The following is a 23,107-nucleotide window of genomic DNA, read 5'->3' on the forward strand; positions in this document are numbered from 1 at the left end:
TCACGTTCCTGACCTTATTTCCTTGGTTTAGTCTTTATTTAGTTGGTCAGGACGTGAGCTGGGTGGGTGTAGTCTATGTTTTGTGTTTCTATGTTGGGTTTGTTGTTTGGCCTAATATGGTTCTCAATCAGAGGCAGGTGTTTTGCATTGTCTCTGATTGGGAACCATATTAAGGTAGCCTGTTTGCACTGTTGGTTTGTGGGTGATTGTTTCCTGTCTTTGTGTTCTGCACCAGATAGGACTGTTTTCGGTTTTCACATTTATTGTTTTGTTGCTTGTAGTGTTCACGTTATATTCTTTATTAAATCATGTTGAACACTAGCCGCGCTGCGTTTTGGTCCTCTCCTTCATCCCAGGAAGAAAGCCGTTACAGTAGTTGCCTGTTTAGCACTGCATTGTCATCACGGTTCGTTTGTTCTTTATTTTGTTTTTGTATTTGCTTAAGTTTCACTTTCATTAAGATTATGTGGAACTCAACGTAAGCTGCGCCTTGGTCCGATCATTACTATGAACATCGTGAAAGAGCTCATATGTGCTTTTGAGAAATTTAGACAATTTAAGTGATAATGATTCCCCTATGTGAGTCCAAACCAAATGGGTTTAAAGGGTATTATTGAAGAATATGACGATTAATATGGCTACAGAAAGCTATTCGACCATACCATCATACCCATTTATAAATCAGTAATGCGTAAAACATAATACACGGAAGATGATAGCTATTTACGATCATAGATGACTGACCTAATTTATGGTATGGTAATAAATGATCCGCTTGTTGATACTTATTGAGATTTGTGTAAGTTGAAGTTTACAATTATGACATTTTCACAAATGTCCTCTTTTTTTAGGCACACCGTTATTTTCTTTCGCCAGTGGTTTGCATGATGACTTGCATGTTTTCTTTGATTTAGCACTTGCAAAGACCTTCTAGCCTGGTCTCAGATCTGGTTGTGCTCTTTGCTCACTCAATTGCTCATTGACAAACCAAACATGCCCAGGACAAGGAGTTGGCATGATAGCACAAACAGACTGGCACTCAGGCTAAAGACTTTCTCCAATACAAAAGCAAATATCTGTTCTTTACAGATATTGCATAATAACTCAGTTATGACCTAGTCTTAGCATATTGTGAAGGACAGATTGACAATTTATGCACTTATAAAAAAAWATATATATATATATATTGGGCTATAGAAGGTGTTTGAAATATTTGTGCTGACGCATTGAGGTGTAATTCATATCTGTGAATGTAGTCATACACTGTACAACTGTAATATGTGTTTTACGCCTTTTATTATTTAGCTGTATTCTTATTTATAATTCACCATCATAACAATATGGAAATTGATTTATAAAAATTGGTTTTGAAATTGGGTTATAAAAAATGTCAAAGTGTATATTTTTGCAGTAGTTTCATGGAAAGTTGACATACAACACCTGATATGTCATATCTAATATTTGGAGAAAAGTTACTAAAAGAAATGTCATGTTGGATACTTTCTACATTGTGTATATTGTACAAACTGTAACAACTGCTATAAATATAAATGAAATAAATGTTTGACCAAAACAAAATGTGAATATTTTCTTTGAAATTGTCTGCAGAGCTCACCTGTTATGAGATTTATTTAACTATTTGAATCAACTAGACTTCTTTAACAAATACTGCATCAAAAGAAACACAACAAATGATCTACATGAGGACAGGCCAGGTCCTTGTAGACTTGTTCTTATTTAGTAATTGTACCTTAAAAAGTATTGGCCATTCAGAATTAATACATAGATTAAAAGTTCTGATTAAAATATTTAAATTATGACAAAACATTATGTATTCCGTGCCTCTATGCACCATGCATTATAATTTGATTACCATGGAGATGGCTGTTTAAACCACGTATAAATAAATAAATAAAAATTGTAGCTGTGGCTAATACCATAGATATAGAACACTAATGGTATATTGTCTATGGTTATAGCAATATTGTTGAAATATCATTACAATTGTAAAGTTTGCATCATCTTACCAGCATCAATGATGTCATGATGATGTCAATGATGTCATAATCAAACATTATCACCAAAATAAACAATTTAACACAATGAATTCAGAACAGACATCTTGCTCATGCAGTTGTGTGACTATGGATGCAAATGATCACCCATCCTTTTCAACACCAGCCTTGCATCCCAATAGAACCCCTGGAGATCTTGTTAATAAGTTCATAGATGACTCCATTCCCTCCAACCCTGGTGTTGATGAGGATGACAATGATGTGATCCATTCAACCAACTTTGTGAACCACTTCTCGGGTAAGAGCTAATAAAAATCTAAGAAACTAAACAAATAACTCTACCATAGATAGAGATCTTTGCTAATCTGTTAATATTGGTAAATTATTTTTTCCAGTAGGTTCCTCCATTTTATTTTGATTCATGACATTATGATTGTTTATGAAATGACATTTTACAGGTCAATCATCCTTTTAATTTGTAGGCTTAAGTCATCAGAGTACCCCTGAAGATTTGGTTCAGTTTGTTGCATAATCAATTGTTGATGAGGATGTCAATTATGTCGTCATCTGCTTGGGAGAGTTATGGGCCAACCTCCTTCCTGGACATGTCTCAGGACAGCTTATCCAATAGAGACCAGTCCTCTCAGTCAGAAGACCTTGACTACCTAACAGGTGTCTAGTATGGTAGTTGATCTAATTTGCTGAATTTGGCATTGAATTGCTTTGTTTCGGTGTGTTGTTCCACTCTCTTTACCATTTTACACTTTGTCCCTGTTGATCCACAGACCCACCCTGCTTCTGGAGACCCAGGGGGGGCCAAAGGAGCTCCAAAGTAGCTCAAACCAGCTCTCGGGTAAGATCTTACTCTACCATGCTGCTTAATCTGCTAAACTTTGATTATTGGTCAATTCATTTTTCTGGTAAGTTACCCGATCCACTCTTTACGAGCAACATTTTTTTCCTCTTGATCTACAGATTGGGGCTTGCCTCATTCGAATGCCTGGAGCCAATCGTTTTAGTCTGATTATGATTACTATGACAAGCCTGGCTACCTGTCAGTTACGAGTTCTACCTCTGTCTCGTGTGCTAGTTTGCCTAATTTGTCTAATTTGCTTGATTTTGCATTGGATTGTTTTGTTTGAGTATTGTTCAACTCTCTTTACCATCTGCCACATTGTCTGTGTTGATCCACAAAGCCACCCTGTGTCTGGACTCCTGACTCCAGCGGAGCAAGGAACCCTGAAGCAGCCGAACAGCCCCTGGGAGTCTCTTATCGCTTAACCAGAGGGTTTGGACTCCCCAGACAGTCTTTTATACTCCTGAGGATGATGTGGTGTACATGTGAACAATCACCAGGTTCTTTTCGAAGTCCCGGGACATTCCCTGCCGCTCTGCAACTCATGTTGACGATGAAGAGGTTATGTACATTACAACAACCACCAGATCCGTCCTAGACGCCCAGGATATTTCCCCATACTCTAGCTCCACCCACAGTAAGCACTCTGAGAAAGCCACCTCAAATGCATGCTCTACTATTACTAAGGAGGAACTATGGAGTATGTGGATCTCAGATACACACACGTAAGGGGTCTTAGGGTGTAGTGTAGAATGATTTAGTTTATTATTATAGTGTCTTGCATCTTCAGGATGCCCAGCCCACATATGCTTATAAGACTCTGCAGTAGAAAATAATATCATATATGCACACAATAGGCCACATGCTGTCCATTCACATATAGTACTTTGTTTACAGATCATTACATTTGTATACTGCTTCGTTTTCTTTGTTTTCATCATCTATCACTTTGTCCCTCTTGATCCTCAGCCCAGGACTTCAGACGGGCTTTGCCTCTCCAGTTGAGATCTCTGCATTCTTACAAGAGACCTCTGAGGGTTGAGTCTCAGTCCAACAATAGGAAGAGGTGCCACTGCCTGGGGTGTGACGCAGAGGACTGCCCTGTCAGCAAGAGAGCCAGGAATTAATCTCCAATTGGCTCTCATGGGGCCATGAGGCACATTAATAGAACACAAAATAGGCACCAGAATAGAGCTGTGCCACAGTACAACACGACATTCATAATAAGATATTGTGACATTTTGTTCCTTAGATTTCTTCCTGAGAAATGCCATCCAATACAATAACTACAACACTTCAATCCAATGCAGTATTATCTTAATAAAAAGGTCCAGGGCCTATGTTTTTTCCTATTAAACTACAAAAATGATTGATGGCTAGACATGGCTACACAATACTGTCCAAATAATATAATAATGTAACTTTCTTTTGCCTGATGAATAAGGGTTTGATATGTGTGTGTATCAGGATTGGGGAGTAACTCATTTCATGTAATCCAGTTACATTTAATCTGATAAAAAAAAAAAAATGTTTTACCTGTAATCAATTACGTTATCAGCAAATAATATTGTAATCATATTAGAGACACTTTTGAAAAACTAGATGATTAGTACTTTTAAATTCAGAAAGGATGTTTGCGAAACAAATACATTATAACACCTTTATGTTTTCTCAATGACATTCAATTTAGGCTTGAAGAAAGGCGCAAGTTTGAGTTTGTTCCACCTTAGCCAATCTGACATCAAGTCAGAGACCACTACTACGATGACACAGCAAATGCGTTCGATCATCCTTCTTGTCTTCTTCCAATGCCTCTGAAATGAAAGTAATCCAACAGCAACTGAAAGTAATGACATGACATTAGTGAATTTGGGTAATCCAAAAATGACATTACTAATTGCAATTTTGGACAGGTAACTAGTAGGTCATTTAACAGAACATGTAGAAAGTAACATATCCAATCCTGGTGTGTATGAAGTAGATAGCACATCTACAATTTAATATGACACCTGCATCTGTCCGATTTAACAGTATTTATTCATGCTGCAATAGTTTATGTGTTGGGGGCTAGGGTCAGTCTGTTATATTTGGAGTATTTCTCCTGTATTATCCGGTGTCCTGTGTGAATTTAAGTATGCTCCCTCTAATTCTCTCTCTCTCTCCCTCTCCTCCCGGAGGACCTGAGCCCTGGGACCAGGCCTCAGGACTTTTTCTCTCTACCGCACCTGAAGTCTCTAACTCTGAATGCTCAGCTATGAAAAGCCAATTGACATTTACTCCTGAGGTGCTGACCTGTTGCACCCTCTACAACCACTGTGATTATTATTATTTGACCCTGCTGGTCATCTATGAAAGTTTGAACATCTTGGCCATGTCCTGCTATAATCTCCACCGGCAAAGCCAGAAGAGGACTGGCCAATCCCCAGAGCCTGGTTCCTCTCTAGTTTTCTTCCTAGATTCCTGCCTTTCTAGGGAGTTTTTCCTAGCCATCGTGCTTCTACATCTGTATTGCTTGCTGTTTGGGGTTTTAGGCTGGGTTTCTGTATAGCAGTTTGTGACATCGGCTGATGTACAAAAGGCTTTATAAATATATTTGATTGATTGAAACAGTGAGTAATCCGATTAATATTTCCTCGAACGACAGCCAAAACATGACGTCACTCTTATTCGCTGAAATCTCTGCGTGGCAGGTCCACAAGTATCTAAGGGAAAGGGAATAAGGACATCTAGAAGAATACGGAATCATGTCGGGAACAGTGGAATACAGTTTTACGCACTGTGAAAGCAAAAATGTAGTCGGTTTTGTTGTTTTGTGTTCTCGATAAGTAGGTGGTCTAGCCCAACTTCGTAAGAGAGAAACGATTGGCCTGTGTCTATTCTCGCTTCAATCTGTATTTTGAGAGCGTGAGAGAGTTCGCACGAAAGTAACGGTTTTAAGTAATGGATCAATCCTTCGTAATTCAAGAGATTTTGGCAGAAGACGAACATTGCGTCATAGTATCCTTTATAGCATGTACTAAATGTTTTTTGTATCACTCGGATGTTACGAGTGCGTTATCTAAAGGCTGATGTTTGTCTTCCTTTGGAAGAAGAACACAATGTTTCATTCCGGCGTAGCCTACGGGCAGTTCACCAAAGGCGAGGCCGTGGAGTTTGTTTGTCAAGGCCTAATAGGCTATACGTGTGTGTACCTGAATGTAGTGATATTTTATATATATTTCATTCAATAGTACAATTATTTGGATTTAATAGGCTTTGAGTGTGAAGAAGCAGAATGCAAATTGCTCAATGAGGACATTGGTGCTGCGTTTCGACCGTAACACCAGTGTTACACTAGTATACGCCCTTATGTTATACTATGGACATTGTGTTTAAATAGCTAGGGCTAACAGTGAAGATGTGTGAAGAGCAGAATCAACAACCTCTGCATAAGTAGATGGAAACAGAAAAGTTTGAGCCTTTTGGGTGAAGCACTGGTGTAAATCCTGTGTGGATATAGGTGTGACATGTAGAGGCTACTGTCCAATTTTTGCAATATGATAGGTCCTCCACTGGGTGGCAATCTTATACAAGCTACTCAAATCAAATTGTATTTGTCACATGCGCCTTATACAACAGGTGTAGATAGACCTTACCGTGAATACAAGCCCCTAACTGTAGGCTACTGTAGGTCTACATATTTCCCAGACATTTGATTTTTTTTATAGCAATGACTAGGCCTCTGCTCTTTGAGGATACTTGATGCATAATGTTTTTCCCAATATATAAAAAAAAGCATTTCATTTTTATATCAACAATTGTGTAGACCTTTTTTCAAATGTAACATTGTGCAAAAATCTTTGCAATTCCCTTAACTAGATTGTTGTAAACATGCTGTTCAATGTCTTGTCTTGGTGGACAATGTCACTGAAAGCAGACTATTGGGTTTGGTGGAGCGCACCAAGGAACATGCGTGAGTTGAAATTGGTGCTATTCCACCAGACTTATGAAATATAAATGCTCTGAAAAAATGCGTTACACCTGCCCATAGTAATGTCCTACCTTTGTTTCCTATAGGCTGTTTGTTTTTACCCATAGAAGAATGGCGATAACTGGTGAAGATGTCACATTGGATGACATTTTTCCCATCTCTAATGACTTTGCAGTTGTGGAAGGTATGCAATAGTTAATGGATTGGTTTTAACTTGCTTATTATAATATGCACAATGGAGGTGGAGGCTTATAATGCATTGTAATAACATGTTATTCTTTCCTCAGTGTCCTCGGCAGATGAACTTTCTTTTGTGGGTGAGTTTTCTTTTTTCCCTGGGTCGATTTCCCCCTGGTATGTTCATACGGCCAAGTTATTAAATGTCTATTACATGATATTTCTATAGGTGCAGACACTAGAGTGAGGCTGAACTTCCAGGATGGGGATCTGGAGGTGAGGCTCCCCTTTGGCTCGCACTCTCGCCTTTTCCTCAGTGAGGTCAACAAAGCCTGGAGCGGTAAGACATGGCCTACTTTTCCTTCAAATTATCACAAGTGTTGCATCCAAATTATTTCTCCTGAAGTGTACACCTGGTCGCTACTTACCACAAATCTATAAGCATTGGATCGGTGGAGGCATGGGCAAGAGGAGGTGTCCACCATATTTCTTAAACCAGTCATTTCCTTTCATTGACATTCAAACCAGCATTGACAAGAAAAGTTTGTTCCACCAGAGCAAGTCTGACCACAAGTCAGAGACCACTATGATGACACACCAAATGTGTTTGATGGAGTGCGGGAAAAGAGCAGGAATAGGCTTTTATAGGCTACAGACTTAAAGGGGCAATCTGTAGTTGCTACATCCATTCTTGGATTTATAAATGATATATATACATGTATATTCATTGATTCTTGAAGAATATAACTTATAAATGCCTCAAGAGCTTAGTTCAACTATCATACTCTTTGAGAACCCAAAATATATGTATGCCTGTTATTCTCAAATGTTTGTAAACATCGCAAATGTTAACAAACACTGTATACCCTCATAACATGGTTAAAACAATCATTTGGATTTCATGATTGGTCAGTCCTTGCATCCTTAGCACTGTCTATTAATCTGAGAGTGGTTACATATCTCCAGGCCCAACCCTCAGCTTTTTTACCAAAAGATCTGTGGATTTGCCCTTAAACAGCTACATATTATCAAGATATCAAAGTGTCACCAACAAAAAGGTAAACAATAGGCCTATAGCAAATGCAGCATATGGCATTCATTTTTCACATGTACTGTAAATAGCACTTTTCAGTAGTGCTCAAAGCATGCCATTCCATGAGTGTAGCATTTATTTTTCAACTCGAATCAATGAGCCCAATCAGTCCTCCATGACAACAAAATCATAAACAACAGAGTAGGGCTGGCTAATAAGTCCTTAGTTTTGGGGTTATGCTCAGGTAAAATAATTTGACTAATCTATACTTTCATATTTCCAAGTCCTATTCTTGAAGATCGAGGGGTATAACATTTATTGGAATGACTGATATTCTGATTGTCAGGTTTTGGCCAAGACTGTTCGGGTTTTGGTCACTAGATGTCCCCATTGCACCTTTTTTGTACCTTTTGTTTTTCTTGCTCTAATTATTGTTTGCACCTGTAGGTCATTCCCTTGTTAGTATTTAAACCCTGTGTGTTCCTCAGTTCCTTGCTCAGTGTTTGTAAGTTAGCACCCAGCCCAAGCCTTGTTTTATACAGATATTTCTCTTGTTGGATTTTCCAGAGGTTCTCTGGTTTAGTTCTTGTGTATTATTTGAGTAGTCTTTTGAGGTTTGTTTTTCCCTGCTGTTTTTTACCACTTTGTGGAGTTTCTTTTCTATTTTGGAGGATTTCCATTTTGTGCCTCTTGGCTTTATTTTTGGACATTGTGGATTTAGTTTCTTTGCCTGAAGATTTTGTTCTTTAATTAAACCACCATCTCTAGTACTGCTGTGTCTGCCTCATCTTCTGGGTTCTGACGATTATTAGTGACTGTTTCTCGCACCGGGTCCTGACACTGATAGACTTTGGTTTTTAATGTAAATATATAATTTAATCGTATTATATGTAGTAGAAAGTGATGGATTAGAAGAAGCCTACATAACCAACCCATAGAGTAAAATTTAACATCCATATATTTTTTATTTTTTTATTTCACCTTTATTTAACCAGGTCGGCCTGTTGAGAACAAGTTCTCATTTACAACTGCGACCTGGCCATGATAAAGCTAAGCAGTGCGACACAAACAACAACACAGGGTTACAGATGGAATAAACAAACATACAGTCAATAACATATGGCCAGCAATGTAAACTTTAACATTGATCTATCCTGCAATAGATGTCGTTCAATTGGTAACATACATTTTTGTCTTCTTCTAATGCCTCTTAAGGAGAAACTAATCTAAAAGTAACGGAATGTAATCAGATTACATAACTGAGTTTGGGTAATCCAAAAGTTACATTACTGATTACAATTTTGGACAGGTAACTAGTAACTGCAACGGATTAMATTTAGAAAGTAACCTACCCAACCCTGACAATCACATATTTTTGAACCATAAGTCTATTGTGTTCTGTATGTACTTGTTGCTACTCAGAAAAATGGCAGATGGTTCAGAAAATGTTCAGTTGACAACAATAGGATTAATTCAAGTTGGTAAAAGTACAAATGATGTAATAGATGAGCAAAGAAACAGTAGCTACTCACCACAAGTTACACAAAACTCTAAAAAGAGGGGAACCAGTTGTCACTTATAAGACAACAGCCAAATATGATGCATACTTGATAGAGAGAGAGAGAGAGAAATGGCATCAGAGAAAGAGAGAGAGTGAAAGAAGGAAAAGAGACTGGGGAGGCGCATAGTTTTAGTGCTGTGTGCTCATCCTGAGTAGTTTATGTCTGTTGCTTAACTAAGCATTTGTAACTATGTAAGTGTAGGATAAATATAATATTTCCTTCCATCTGAATTATATATTTGAATTCGACTTTTACGTGTTTTTTTCCTGTTTATCTCAATCGGATGAGCCACTGGATTCGTTGAGACACAGAGTCTACTTTGCTATGTATGTGTCATTTTTGGCATTAGCTCACTACTTTACACAATGGAGCTCTTAAATTTAAGATGGATGACTAAAGTTCTTTTTTAAAAAGGTCCACACTCACTTTTACTCTGTGAGAGGAAACAGTGTGTGTTTGTGTGTGTGTGTGAACCATGTGAAAGAGGGAACATRACTGAATACCCTTTTCAGCCACACAGTAACAAAAGATTTTGATTCAACATACGAGGCAACTAGCTTGTGAGAATGTGAAGTAACCTGCCTCTGAATCACTTTCTACTTTGAGTACCTATTTGAATGAAGCAAATGCTGTGTCATTTTCAGTTCACTGTATTACTGATGATTATCCTCATTGTGTGTTCTGTGAATCACTGCTGAGGATCTCTTGGAATTGTTTCCTTGTCATTGATGCTCCTCAAGCTTTTCCACTTCCGTGGGATATTGGAGCAACAAATATAAACTATTTGAATAACAAATAGGCTACAATTGTGTTTATAGCCTACAATTGTGTGTTTATAGCCTACAATTGAAATGGCATGTTTTGGGATTTGTGTAAGTGCCTTTTTCATGTTTTCCTTTTTCCTCCTTCAGATGTTTGCAAGTCTCCCAAGGAAGCACCGAAGTTTGAGTGGCTCCACAAGTACCGCAAAGCCTCCAAAGGCCAAGGTGGCGTTAAACAGACCCTTGCACCTTTGGGAACGACACACACCAAGATCAGCCAGCATAAGAAAACAGGTAAGCCAACAGCCCTCTTCGTGTCCCTCTCAGTCAGTACCCTTCCTGAACTTCTACCCTTATCACACAGAGCCCATTGTGTGGTAATATCTAGCAAGTATGTGTAGCTGAATTAAATTACAGGTCTACACTAAGAAAGCACATGATTGATAATTAACCATGATTCTTAGATCATGATAACTGTATCTGATCCAAAGCCTAGGAGGTGCCCTCCAAAGTGACGTCACAAAGCAATGTCATTCCTTATGGTTTTGTGACATGTCTCTTGTTGATGTTAGTTGGTCTTGTTAAACTTTGGGGAGATTGACAACATTATCTTCCATATTGGCTTTAACTCTAGAAAAACTGTTTCACAATGGATCTATCTTCACACTGTGAGCAAACTATCGCACATGTGTGCCTGTCATTGTCAGCCACTGTCAAAGGAAGCTATTTGCTCTGGCACTCCGATTGATAAGCAAAGTGCCCAAACCTGTACATCTAGATGCTATTTGCAATGTTGATTTGTTGTTGTTGATTTGTTGTTGTTGTTGTTGTATCTTCTCAAATTTTCTCCTGCCACTGAAATATACTTTTCATTATTTCAAGCAATTTCTTTATGCATGTACAATGCATATCAATTCACATTAGTTAAAAAATTGGTTGACATGGAAATAATTGTAAGAATGCAATTATAATTGTAAAACGCTTCATAGTTGTGTAAACATTTGTACTGAAGCTTTTTTTTTTATTTGCCACCTGCCAGAGACCGCCCAGTGTTTTCTTTTCTTTACATTTTTTAAAATATATATATATTTTTTGTTACCCCCTTTTTCTCCCCAATTTCGTGGTATCCAATTGTTAGTAGTTACTATCTTGTCTCGTCGCTACAACTCCGGTACGGGCTCGGGAGAGACGAAGTGTTTTCTTGGTTGATTGGTTTGGTTTGTGACACCGCGGTCGTCACTTGCGCAAGTGCGGGTGAAAAAAAATGTATCAACATTCCTTGCACGAACAGGTCCTTGGACATTGCACTGCACATCATGCGTGGAAGCACTGCTTGGATATGTCTAGAATGAATAAAGACACTGGTAGGGGGAAATGTTTATGATTTTCTGTTGTATTTAGATTGTCTATTTGCTAGCGCAGTCTGAAACGTAAGTAACTTTTTTTTCTGTGCATTAGTGCTTGTTCAAATTAGCTAGGTTTGCTAAGAATATAACTTCTAGCTAGCTAAGTGGCTTTCTTTATTGGATGTTTTGAGCAGAGTTATGGTTTGGAACGAGCGCGCTAGTTAGGTAATTAGCTAACTATCCATATACAGCATGTCAATATTATGGTTTGTTAAGGTTCGCCATCTATATTTCTAAGATAGACCATATTCTGTAGGTTTGCGACATTTCATCAGTCATTGTGTCCTGATTTGGGTTTGGTAATGCACCATGCATACCTGACGTTCAGCAGCTTTGGGATTTTCACTGTTTTAGTTATCTCAGTATCTGTCAACTGAAGGTGTAAAGCTAGACAGGCAATTAGTAGCCACTCATTTCAATTGAAAATGGATGGACGCTGTAGTTTGATTGTCTTGGGTTCTCTTTATTTTTGTATCTTGGAAAATGTCCATATTAGTAGATTGCAGATAAGAACATATGTCTCTGCCCATTTTATTACTCCTAGATACAAATGGTTATTTTATGCAATGATGAACTTTGTGATGAGCACGGACTTTTGTGCACCCACACTGTAGTATGCTACAGCTAAGTGGTTGACTCACACTTTTCTTTATTGAACCAAGACAGGGCAGCCTTTCATGTTTCTATTTTTAGACTAATTAGTGATGATCGCAATACTAACTTTGCCTTTACAGTGGACTGTTTGTTGGTGTAGCGTTTAACAGGTTTAACGAGCCTTACCATGACCACAGATTAATGTAAAACATGTAAAAGTCCTGCTAACAAGACACTTTATAGGCTAGCTCATCTTCTGTTCTCTGTGGACAGAAGGAGGGTAAAATGCAGTAGATCATTCTTCTGAAGTAGGCCTACTGAAAGCCAATGTAGGCCTAGATGTTTACTTTCAATATTAGGTTAGGTCAGGGACTGGGAAGCTCCGTTGGGGTCTTGTGGTGTATTATTTAGGACTTAGGTGAAATGCAGTAAGTCATCCTTCGAAAATAGCTGAGATCCAATGTAGTCCAAGGTCTAGATGTTGACTTTCAACATGAGCCTGGCTTGGGGACTGGGAAGCTCTCTAGGGAGTTGGGAACAAGGGATCTTGTGTGTTGGAGCTTACTCCTCCCCCATATTCGCCTCTCACAGCTCTCTGGGAGTTTCCATCTGATCTCACAGGGCGCAGTTTGTTTCCATTTCCTGTGTTCCAATAGCACGTGCGCACATATACACACAGTAAAAATGGACATTAGCGCTACAGCCCCACTACACTGTAATTGATACTGTAATTTTGTTTACTCAAAATAGCACTCTGGTTCTCCAATGCCCCTGTTTTGTACACCAGTATGCCTAAAGACAGCATTCAATAGCCTAGACTTCACCCTCTCCCTCTTGGTTAGCCTTTGAAACAATATATTCCATTCTTAATGCAGTCTTTATCAGGAATTGTATCTGTGGTGAACTATTAGACTTTTTCTTTTGGGTAGCTGTAGCCTCTGATTATAAGAGATTCCATTGCACTACAGAAATTTGAGTTCTTCCTCTGTTATTGTTTTGCAATCGCTTTCCATAAACAATAGATGAAGCTAACATTTACCTTGACTGTCTTGTGAGAGTGTATAGTATGCAAGGAATATCCCCCGAGATGGTAAGAACTTGTGTGTGATGTGATTAGAAGTACATGCTGACCCGACCGGACAGATTGCGTGCGTGAGCGTTGCAAAATAAATGTAGAAATCCATGTTATTCAATTATTGCACACCAACGAGTGTCTGCGTTGCCAAGGGCTAAAACAGAAGTCATTCCTATTTCTGACGCATATCGCGCTGAAAGTCCTGCCTCTCCCATCTCCTCATTAGTTTATAGAAGCAGGTACCCACGTGCCATCTCCTCATTGGTTATACCCACGTGGGTGATTGAAAGACGAACTGTTTTGCCGTTCGTCGTGGTAATACTATGACAGTTTAGATGCCAATCACCATATAAGTTCAAAGATGAAAAAGCCTGGAAGGAGGAGAGATGACTAGAAACGATTCAGTTGACCGTTTTGTGTGTGGAATAATTGTCGGAGTAGAGGACCTTGTGTATTTCAGGTAAAATAACAACTCAATGTTTATATCCCAGGACAAATTAGCTAGCAACAGCAAGCTAGCTAAATAGGACAAATTAGCTAGCATGTGCAAGCTAACTAGCTAAATTGCATAAATGTTTAATGCTTTTTGACCTGTCCCCAAATTAATGTAATTGGTTCAGAGTTTGTTTTGATATTTTAACCTGCGTGTCGTGATCGCGTTTCGTGTGGGGGGACAAAATACATTTATGCATGATGGCGCACGATGGCACACGCGCGCAGCCGGTTTGGGTTCCGTGGTAGGCTTTGCTAAAGGATGAGCCTATGTTTACGTTGTATTAGCCTATGTTAACTTCTAACTGTTTTTCTCCCAAGTCCTGTCCAATTGCAGTAAGCTATTGGTTCCTGAAGTTATCCCTGCCTAGTTCACGAAGCAACTCAATACATCTTGTGCTTAGCCTGGGGTGTAATCATTAGTCCAAACAGTTGCAAATGGAAAACATTTATCAACAAACAAGAGTTTCTATTGGATAAATGCAGGTATGTCTCCCCGTTTTCATTCCGTTTGCTTCAGTTTCGTTCCTAGTGAATACACCCCTGGTCCCAGATTGGTTTTTGCTATCTTGTCCTCATACTGGACAACAAATCTCAAAAGCTTGTAGGCCTAGGCCTATTGCATGAAAACCTGTTGGCTAATTTCTTGCACAGCTGCTTGTATTGAGTTGATTCTCTAAAACAGAATGCAATAAACGATGAACTCGCAATCAGATACTGCTACAGTATATGCTGGTTAAACAACAACAAAAACGATGCACCCTCAAAAGCAATTTCCTCTATTACACTTGCCATGTTCGTAGAGTTTGTTCTGCCAAGCAGTAGGAGACAGTGGCCATATTGTCTTAGACTCAGGCTTTGACTCTTCCATTGATTTGAACACCTTAAAATGCAATGTATTGTCTCGGGTATCTTGCAATAGAGAGTTGATGTCAATGAGATTAACCTGGATAAATAAAGGTTATGCCTGAACAACAATATACATGCAACAATTTCAAAGATTTTACTGAGTTACAGTTCATATAAGGAAATCAGTCAATTGAAATAAATTCATTAGGCCCTAATCTATGGATTTCACATGACTAGTAATACAGATATGCATCTGTTAGACACATACCTAAAAAAAAATAAAAACAGTCAGTATCTGGTGTGACAACCATTTGCCTCATGCAGTGCTACATCTCCTTCGCATAGAGTTGATCAGGCTGTTGATTGTGGCCTGTGGAATGTTGTCCCACTCCTCTTGATTGGCTGTGCAAAGTTGGTGGATATCGGCGGGAACTGGAACAAACTGTCGTACAGCGTGTTCCACATGCTCAATAGGTGACATGTCTGAGTATGCCGGCCATGGAAGAACTGGGACATTTTCAGCTTCCAGGAATTGTGTACAGATCCTTGCGACATGGGGCCAAGCATTATCATGCTGAAACATGAGGTGATGGCGGCGGATGAATGGCTCGACAATGGGCCTCAGAGCCTCGTCGTGGTAGCTCTGTGCATTTAAATTGCCATTGACAAAATGCAGTTGTGTTTGTTTTCCGTAGCTTATGCCTGCCCATACCATAACCCCACCCCCACCATGGGGTACTCTGTTCACAACGTTGACATCAGCAAACCGCTCGCCCACACAACACCATACACGCTGTCTGCCAAACCGCCATTTATCTGTAAAGCGCGCACTTCTCCAGTGTACCAGTGGCCATCAAAGGTGAGCATTCGCCCGCTGAAGGCGGTTACTACCCCGAACTGCAGTCCGGTCAAGACCCTGGTGAGGATGACAAGCACGGAGATGAGCTTCCCTGAGACGGTTTCTGACAGTTTGTGCAGAAATTATTTGATTGTGCAAACCTGCTGTTTCATCATCTGTCCGGGTGGCTAGTCTCAGAAGATCCCGCAGGTGAAGAAGCCAGATGTGGAGGTCCTGGGCTGGCGTGGTTACACGTGGTCTGCGGTTGTAAGGCCGGTTGGACGTACTGCCAAATTCTCTAAAACAATGTTTGGAGGTGGCTTATGGTAGAGAAATGAACATTCAATGCTCTGGTGGACATTCCTGCAGTCAGCATGWCATTTGCGCGTTCCCTCAACTTGAGACATCTGTGGCATGGTGTTGTGACACCTGCACATTTTAGTGGCCTTATATTGTCCCCAGCATGAGGTGCACCTGTGTAATGATCATGCTGTTTAATCAGCTTCTTGATGTGTCAAACTTTCAAGGGGTTGGATTATCCTGGCAAAGAAGAAGCCCTCACTAACAGGAATGTAAACAAGTTTGTACACATTTGTGAGAAAATAAGCTTTTTGTGTGTTTGGAACATTTCAGGGATCTTTTATTTCAGCTCATGAAACATGGGAGAAACACTTTACATGTTGTGTTTTCCTTTTGTTCACTATAGAATATAATAAAATGCTATATCTAATGCAATGCTTTTGAAAACAGCCTCAGTCCATTTTCCGTACTTCCGAGTAAGCAAGGACCAAATCGACTTCACTATTGACTAGTGTGGTCTATTTCAGGCATGAGCTGATTTGATTCTTCACAGGTGAAGCATTTGCATTGCTAGCTCCAGGGGCCTTATAGGATTAGTGTTGGCACATGGCAATGTATTTACCTGATTAACTTGGTTTACAACTCCTTTTGGCTCGCTCTTTCTCGCACTCTCTTTTGTTGTCTTTCTCTCTTTCAACTCCCTCCTGCTCTCTCATTCTTGCTTTGTCACTCACTCACTCACTCACTCAACAGGGAACTCATTGAACGCAGCAAGCAGATCCCCAGTAGAAGGGAACAAGAGGGGGAACAGTGGAGTGGAGCACCCCAGAGTGGAGTCCAGCCCAGAGAGGTAAGTACTGAACACCACTCCTCTCTCTGACAGTGGTATGCAAATGGCTTGGTGCTTGAAGAAGGATAAAAAGACCAGTGTGCCATATTGGATTTCTCATCTCGCCCTCTAACCCCTGTCCTGTATTGATGACGACATTGAAATGTTTGTGTTGTGGGTATATTAGGCCCTTGACCCTATTACAGAATCACTATATAATGTCTCTCACGACATTAGCTTCCAGCCAGGCTAATGAACATCATGACTTAAGAAAAAAAACACCCACAACACACATCATCCTGGACATTAAATAATGATAGCCTAACTGTAGCTCTGCATAAGAAAGAACTTGGTGCCAAGTGCAAACACACTCTTGTGATACCTTTAGTTGGTTTAGTCTGAAACGAGATATGTAGTGGGAGATGTTATACAGTAGTAAAGGGGTGTAACTACATTTCTGACACTCCTGTGCCCCCACCCCGACCATCTTATATACACACATTTGGTCCTTTAGAAGATGTTCTTATCTAGAGCAACCTACCGTCAGTGCATTCAACCAAGGTAGCTGAAACCTCCACATAGCACAATCATTGCAACTAAAAACTTGGATCTTGTGGGCCCTGCAGCCAAGGGAAAGTGAAGCGTGAGGGCTGGGATGAGCTGAAGCGCGAGGGCAGGCATGACCTGGTACGCCAGTCCAGCCACACAGCGTCCAACAAAGCCACAATGCTAGCCATGCCGCAGTTTGGCCTGCGCGACAACCTCATCCGCTGTGAGCTGCTCAAGAACGAGGACATCTACACCTACCTGGAGAATTTCAGGTAACCCCCCTGCCTCTGTCCCTATCAACATCACTGAACATGTATTCTTATATCCTTTTTATGTTGCTGAGCTATACTGTGCTGGGCTGGTTAGGCATCCACCATTGCTGGACCAGTGACTAGCCCGCTACTATATTGCTTGATTCATAAGCCAAGCCGACTTGTACTGCGCTGTTCTGTTTATACATCTGGAAAGGACCATGTTAAAATAATTATCCCAGCTACCACAATTTGCTCTGGGTTGGCACAATAGTGTGAAAAGGGTATATTTCAGCAATAAGGCCAGAGGGGGTGTGGTATATGTCCAATATACCACGGCTAATGGCTGTTCTTAGGCACTACGCAACGCTGTGGTATATTGGCCATATATCACAAACCCCTGAGATGCCTTATTGCTATTAAAAACTGATTACCAATGTAATTAGAGCAGTAATTTCTTTTTTAATTGTCGTACCTGTGGTATACGGTCTGATATCAAGACTGTTAGCCAATCAGCTTTCAGGGCTCGAACCACCCAGTTTTTGTATTTGTAGCTATCCAACTTGTACTATGCAAACTAACATCGATGACTCATCACAAATATCAAGAACAACAGTCAGTACCGCAAGCTACAGGGTTGACACATTTTGCATTAAACAGGATGTCAGTGTTGAGTTGTGAAAAAGCAAGTCATAGCTATAACTGACGAATTGTCCATTTCCATGTAATATTGAAGGAAATTGTTGCTTTTGAATTACTACTATCCAACCTCATAGTAATTCATTTCTAATGCAGTTTTTAAGCAAAAGGGTTTTACAAATGTCTTGGTGATAACAAGCTTTGGTTCTGTCCCAATCTCTCCACCCACTTGTACAATTCCCTTCACGAACATGAAAGTAAATGATTGGTATATGGTAGTGAAAAAGTACACATTTCAGGAGGAAGAAAATATGATTAGGACGCAGAAGGTTTGTACAGAACATGGACAGTGTCATGGCGACAAGTGATTTATACTACAATGCCCTCTGGTGGTGGACACACACACAGCTCTGTRAAGTGTTTAGGTTCTTGYTGCCCATTGCACCATATGAAGGGGCTTGCTAAGGTCATGTCTGCMATACACCCGCACAGTTCACCAGTTACGCCTATATTAGGCAGTGTTAGGCTTTGCTCCCACTCTCTGACTTTGTACTTACCACTCCCCCCTCTCACTCTCTACCCCCCCATCTCTCAGTTTCTTCATAGGCACATACAATGTGAACGGCCAAACCCCCAAAGAAAGCCTCCGTCCCTGGCTGGGCTCCACATCCACTCCCCCTGACATGTACTGCGTGGGGTAAGTCCCATCCACCCAGGCATTACAAATCATTTCCCCTCTAAATCCATAGCCCACATAGACGGTACAGTCAGTGTCTGAGACCCCACAACAAGAGGATGAATTAAGTCATAGATTGTGTTGAGTGGGAAGACTGTCGTAGTTGCTACAGCAGCAACTGAGCCAATTCAGCCAAACCTCTRTGAATCGCGTCTCCTTTCCAGTGTGCACGACTAGTCTTGTGGTGTTTCAGATGAAATAACATTTATCTAATCTGCGAATTAGGATCTTTAACACAAGGTTTTCAATTGTAGAAGAGTGCATTTGAATTTAAAATATTGATGGGAGACTGTTACAGAGGAGTGTAAATGGTTTTTTTTTAGGCTGGATTATGTTGTTGTATTGTTGTATGTTTTAATTCTGTAATGTATTGATTGTTGCTGCTGCCTTGGCCAGGTCTCCCTTGAAAAAGAGACTCTGGGTCTCAATGGGCTTTTCCTGGTTAAATAAAGGTTAAATAAATAAAGAGTCAGTTGAGAAGAGAGGACTTATGCTCTCCTTGATCGTGTTAATCAGGGTACACTGTCGCAAAACGTTTASCAACAGAAAACCAAAATGATTATCAATTGGTTACCTTCGGATAGTACCTCCCCGTTTTCTTCCGTTCCGTGCCTACTGAACATRACCCTGTGTTGCAGGTTCCAGGAGCTGGACCTGAGCAAGGAGGCCTTCTTCTTCAACGACACGCCCAAGGAGACCGAGTGGATGAGGGCTGTGTCTGAGGGGCTGCATCCAGACGCCAAGTACGCCTTAGTAAGAACCTCCCTCTCCTTCAGTTAACCACTGGCCACTTGTCATGCCCAGTCTTGCTACTGCCACAAGGTTGTGTGTCCTAATACTAATGTAAAAAACGTCTTGCTGTAGATGCCCTCATCTGATAGTGGCTTAATGCTGACTCTACTTTAGTCTGACCCACTACAGGCGATCCAGCAAGAACCAGGCAGATGTGGCCATATTCAGAGTTGTATTCTTTAGTTCACTACCACACACAAATGATCTTGTGGTTCTATGAAAGAAAGGAAATTAACAACGGGTAATATTGTCAGGTCTGTACATAGCGTAGCATTACACACACATTAGGCATGCTAACACAGTAGGCCTACTACAGGATACATATCAGAGAGGAGCTAATCACTGATGAGGCTAGCTGACAGTCAGGATTTATGGCCATGTCTCTCCAACCAGATAGAGATCTTCTCTGATTTTAAGGGGCCCTTTGCTTAATTACTAGGCCAMGGCTGTAAATCAAGTGAACATGCTTGGGTGCACCAGGCTTTCTAGACTCTTCCACAACTTTAGTTTGAATATAACATACTCTCTCACAGTAGTTGAAACATGCACKTAATACTTAATAGCCTCAAACATGCAATAGTTACAGTGGCTGGCAGTTCTGTAATTAGACAACATGCAGGAGGTAATGCTRCCAGCTGGCGACAGAACAAATGKACATATATAACAAGATAACCAACACTAGCAAGGTTTCAGTAACATGCATTAAACATCRGCAAAAATATAAGGCCCCAACTTTCATTGTTGATGCATGCACAAACACTTCTAGAAAACACACTGTAAACTTGTTCCCCAGCCAAACTTGGCGTCCTCTTCGGCTGAAGATGATCTCTGAGCTAGAGTGGGAGGGGCCAGAGTCCAAATGTCAAATCAAATTTGAATAGTCACATGCGCCGAATACAACAGGTGTAGACCTGCTTACTTACGAGCCCCTAACCAACAATGCCGTTTTAAAAAATACGGATAAGAATAAGAAATAAAAGTAATTAAAGAGCAGCAGTAAAATAACAATAGCGAGACTATATACAGGGGGGTACCGGTATAGAGTCAATGTGTGGGGGAACCGGTTAGTTGAGGTAATATGAACATATAGGTAGAGTAATTAAAGTGACTATGCATAGATGATAAGAGGGTAGCAGCGGTGTAAAGGGGTGGGCAATGCAAATMGTCTGGGGAGCCATTTGATTAGGTGTTCAGGAGTCTTATGGCTTGGGGGTAGAAGCTGTTTAGAAGCCTCTTGGACCTAGACTCGGTGCTCCGGTACCGCTTGCCGTGCGGTAGCAGAGAGAACAGTTTATGACTAGGGTGGCTGGAGTCTGACAATTTTTAGGGCCTTCCTCTGACACCTCCTGGATGGCAGGAAGCTTGGCCCCAGTGATGTACTGGGCCGTTCGCAMTACCCTCTGTAGTGCCTTGCGGTCGGAGGCCGAGCAGTTGCCTTACCAAGCAGTGATGCAACCAATCAGGATGCTCTCGATGGTGCAGCTGTTGAACCTTTTTTGAGGATCTAAGGACCCATGCCAGATCTTTTCAGTCTCCTGAGGGGGAATAGGTTTTGACGTGCCCTCTGCACGACTGTCTTGCTGTGCTTGGACCATGTTAGTGTGTTGGTGATGTGGACACCAAGGAACTTGAAGCTCTCAACCTGCTCCACTACAGCCCTGTCGATGAGAATGGGGGCGTGCTCGGGCCCTCTTTTTCCTGTCGTCCACAATCTTCTCCTTTGTCTTGATCACGTTGAGAGAGAGGTTGTTGTCCTGGCACCACACGGCCAGGTCTCTGACCTCCTCCCTATAGGCTGTCTCGTCGTTGTTGGTGAACAGGCCTACCACTGTTGTGTCATTGGTGAACTTAATGATGGTGTTTGGAKTCGTGCCTGGCTGTGCAGTCATCAGTGAACAGGGAGTACRGGAGGGGACTGACCACGCACCCATGAGGGGCCCCTGTGTTGAGGATCAGCGTGGCRGATGTGTTGTTACCTACCTTTACCACCTGGGGGCGGCCCGTCAGGACATCCAGGATCCAGAGGGAGGTGTTTAGTCCCAGGGTCCTTAGCTTATTGATGAGCTTTGAGGGCACTATGGTGTTGAACGCTGAGCTGTAATCAATGAATATCATTCTCACATCGGTGTTCCTTTTGTCCAGGTGAGAAAGGGCAGTGTGGAGTGCAATAGAGATTGCGTCATCTGTGGATCTGTAGGGGCGGTATGCATATTGGAGTGGGTCTAGGGTTTCTGGTATAATGGTGTTGATGTGATCCATAACCAGCCTTTCGAAGCACTTCATGGCTACAGATGTGAGTGCTACGTGTCGGTTGTCATTTAGGCAGGTTTCCATAGTGTTCTTGGGCACAGGCACTATGGTGGTCTGCTTAAAAAATGTTGGTATTAYGGACTTGGACAGGGAGAGTTGGTCTGCGCATGCTCGCATTACACATCCTGGTAATCCGTCTGGCTCTGCGGCCTTGTGAATGTTGACCTGTTTAAAGGTCTTACTCACATCGGCTGCGGAGAGCGTGATCACACAGTCTTCCAGAACAGCTGGTGCTCTCATGCATGTTTCAGTGTTATTTTCCTCGAAGCGAGCATAGAAGTAGTTAAGCTCGTCTGGTAGGCTTGTGTCACTGGGAAGCTCTCGGCTGTGCTTCCCTTTTGTAGTCTGTAATGGTTTGCAAGCCCTGCCACATCCGACGAACGTCGGAGCCTGTGTAGTACGATTCGATCTTAGTCCTGTATTGACACTTTGCCTGTTTGATGGCTCGTCGGAGGCCATAGTGCGATTTCTTATCAGCTTCCGGGTTAGAGTCCCGCTCCTTGAAAGCGGCAGCTCTACCCTTTAGCTCAGTGCGGATGTTGCCTGTAATCCATGGCTTCTGGTTGGGGGTATGTACGTATGGTCACTGTGGGGACGACGTCATCAATGCACTTATTGATGAAGCCAATGACTGATGTGGTGTACTCCTCAATGCCATCGGAGGAATCCCGGAAGATATTCCAGTCTGTGCTAGCAAAACAGTCCTGTAGCTTAGCATCTGTTTCATCTGACTCATCTGACCACTTTTTTTTATTGATCTATTCACTGGTGATTCCTGCTTTAATTTGAGCTTGTAAGCAGGAATCAGGAGGATAGAATTATGGTCAGACTTGCCAAATGAGGGCAGGGGCGAGGTCGACCGATTAATCGGCATGGCCGATTTCRAGTTTTCATAACAATCGGTAATCGGCCTTTTTGGATGCCGATTATGGCCGATTACAATCCAATCCACGAGGAAACTGCGTGGCAGGCTGACCACCTGTTATGCGAGTGCAGCGTCAWAAGGACCWTGTGGCTGCTAGGAGCCAMGGTAAGTTGCTAGCTAGCGTTAAACTTTGTTTTTTTATAAGATA

At 41.2% G+C, this 23,107-nt stretch overlaps 1 protein-coding gene across 3 annotated transcripts in view; it reads left to right on the plus strand.

Moving 5' to 3' along the window:
* Positions 1–5,530: 5,530 nt before the first annotated feature.
* LOC111965206 (type II inositol 1,4,5-trisphosphate 5-phosphatase) overlaps positions 5,531–23,107 on the plus strand; it is a 30,502-nt gene continuing 12,925 nt past the window's right edge. The window contains exons 1-10 of one of the 3 annotated variants that reach the window (XM_070444037.1): positions 5,531–5,867; positions 6,743–6,823; positions 6,928–7,025; positions 7,129–7,158; positions 7,248–7,358; positions 10,525–10,668; positions 16,682–16,778; positions 17,384–17,578; positions 18,792–18,893; positions 19,571–19,685. In XM_070444037.1, coding sequence (XP_070300138.1) covers positions 5,812–5,867; positions 6,743–6,823; positions 6,928–7,025; positions 7,129–7,158; positions 7,248–7,358; positions 10,525–10,668; positions 16,682–16,778; positions 17,384–17,578; positions 18,792–18,893; positions 19,571–19,685 — 1,029 coding nt within the window. In that variant the 5' untranslated portion in view covers positions 5,531–5,811. Of the gene's footprint in view, positions 5,868–6,715; positions 6,824–6,927; positions 7,026–7,128; positions 7,159–7,247; positions 7,359–10,524; positions 10,669–11,521; positions 11,739–16,681; positions 16,779–17,383; positions 17,579–18,791; positions 18,894–19,570; positions 19,686–23,107 lie in introns of those variants that run through there. The other 2 variants (XM_023989240.2, XM_023989241.2) reach the window with 2 other exon arrangements.

Source organism: Salvelinus sp. IW2-2015, linkage group LG6.1, assembly GCF_002910315.2.
Source record: "Salvelinus sp. IW2-2015 linkage group LG6.1, ASM291031v2, whole genome shotgun sequence".
Classification (NCBI taxonomy): Eukaryota; Metazoa; Chordata; class Actinopteri; order Salmoniformes; family Salmonidae; genus Salvelinus; species Salvelinus sp. IW2-2015.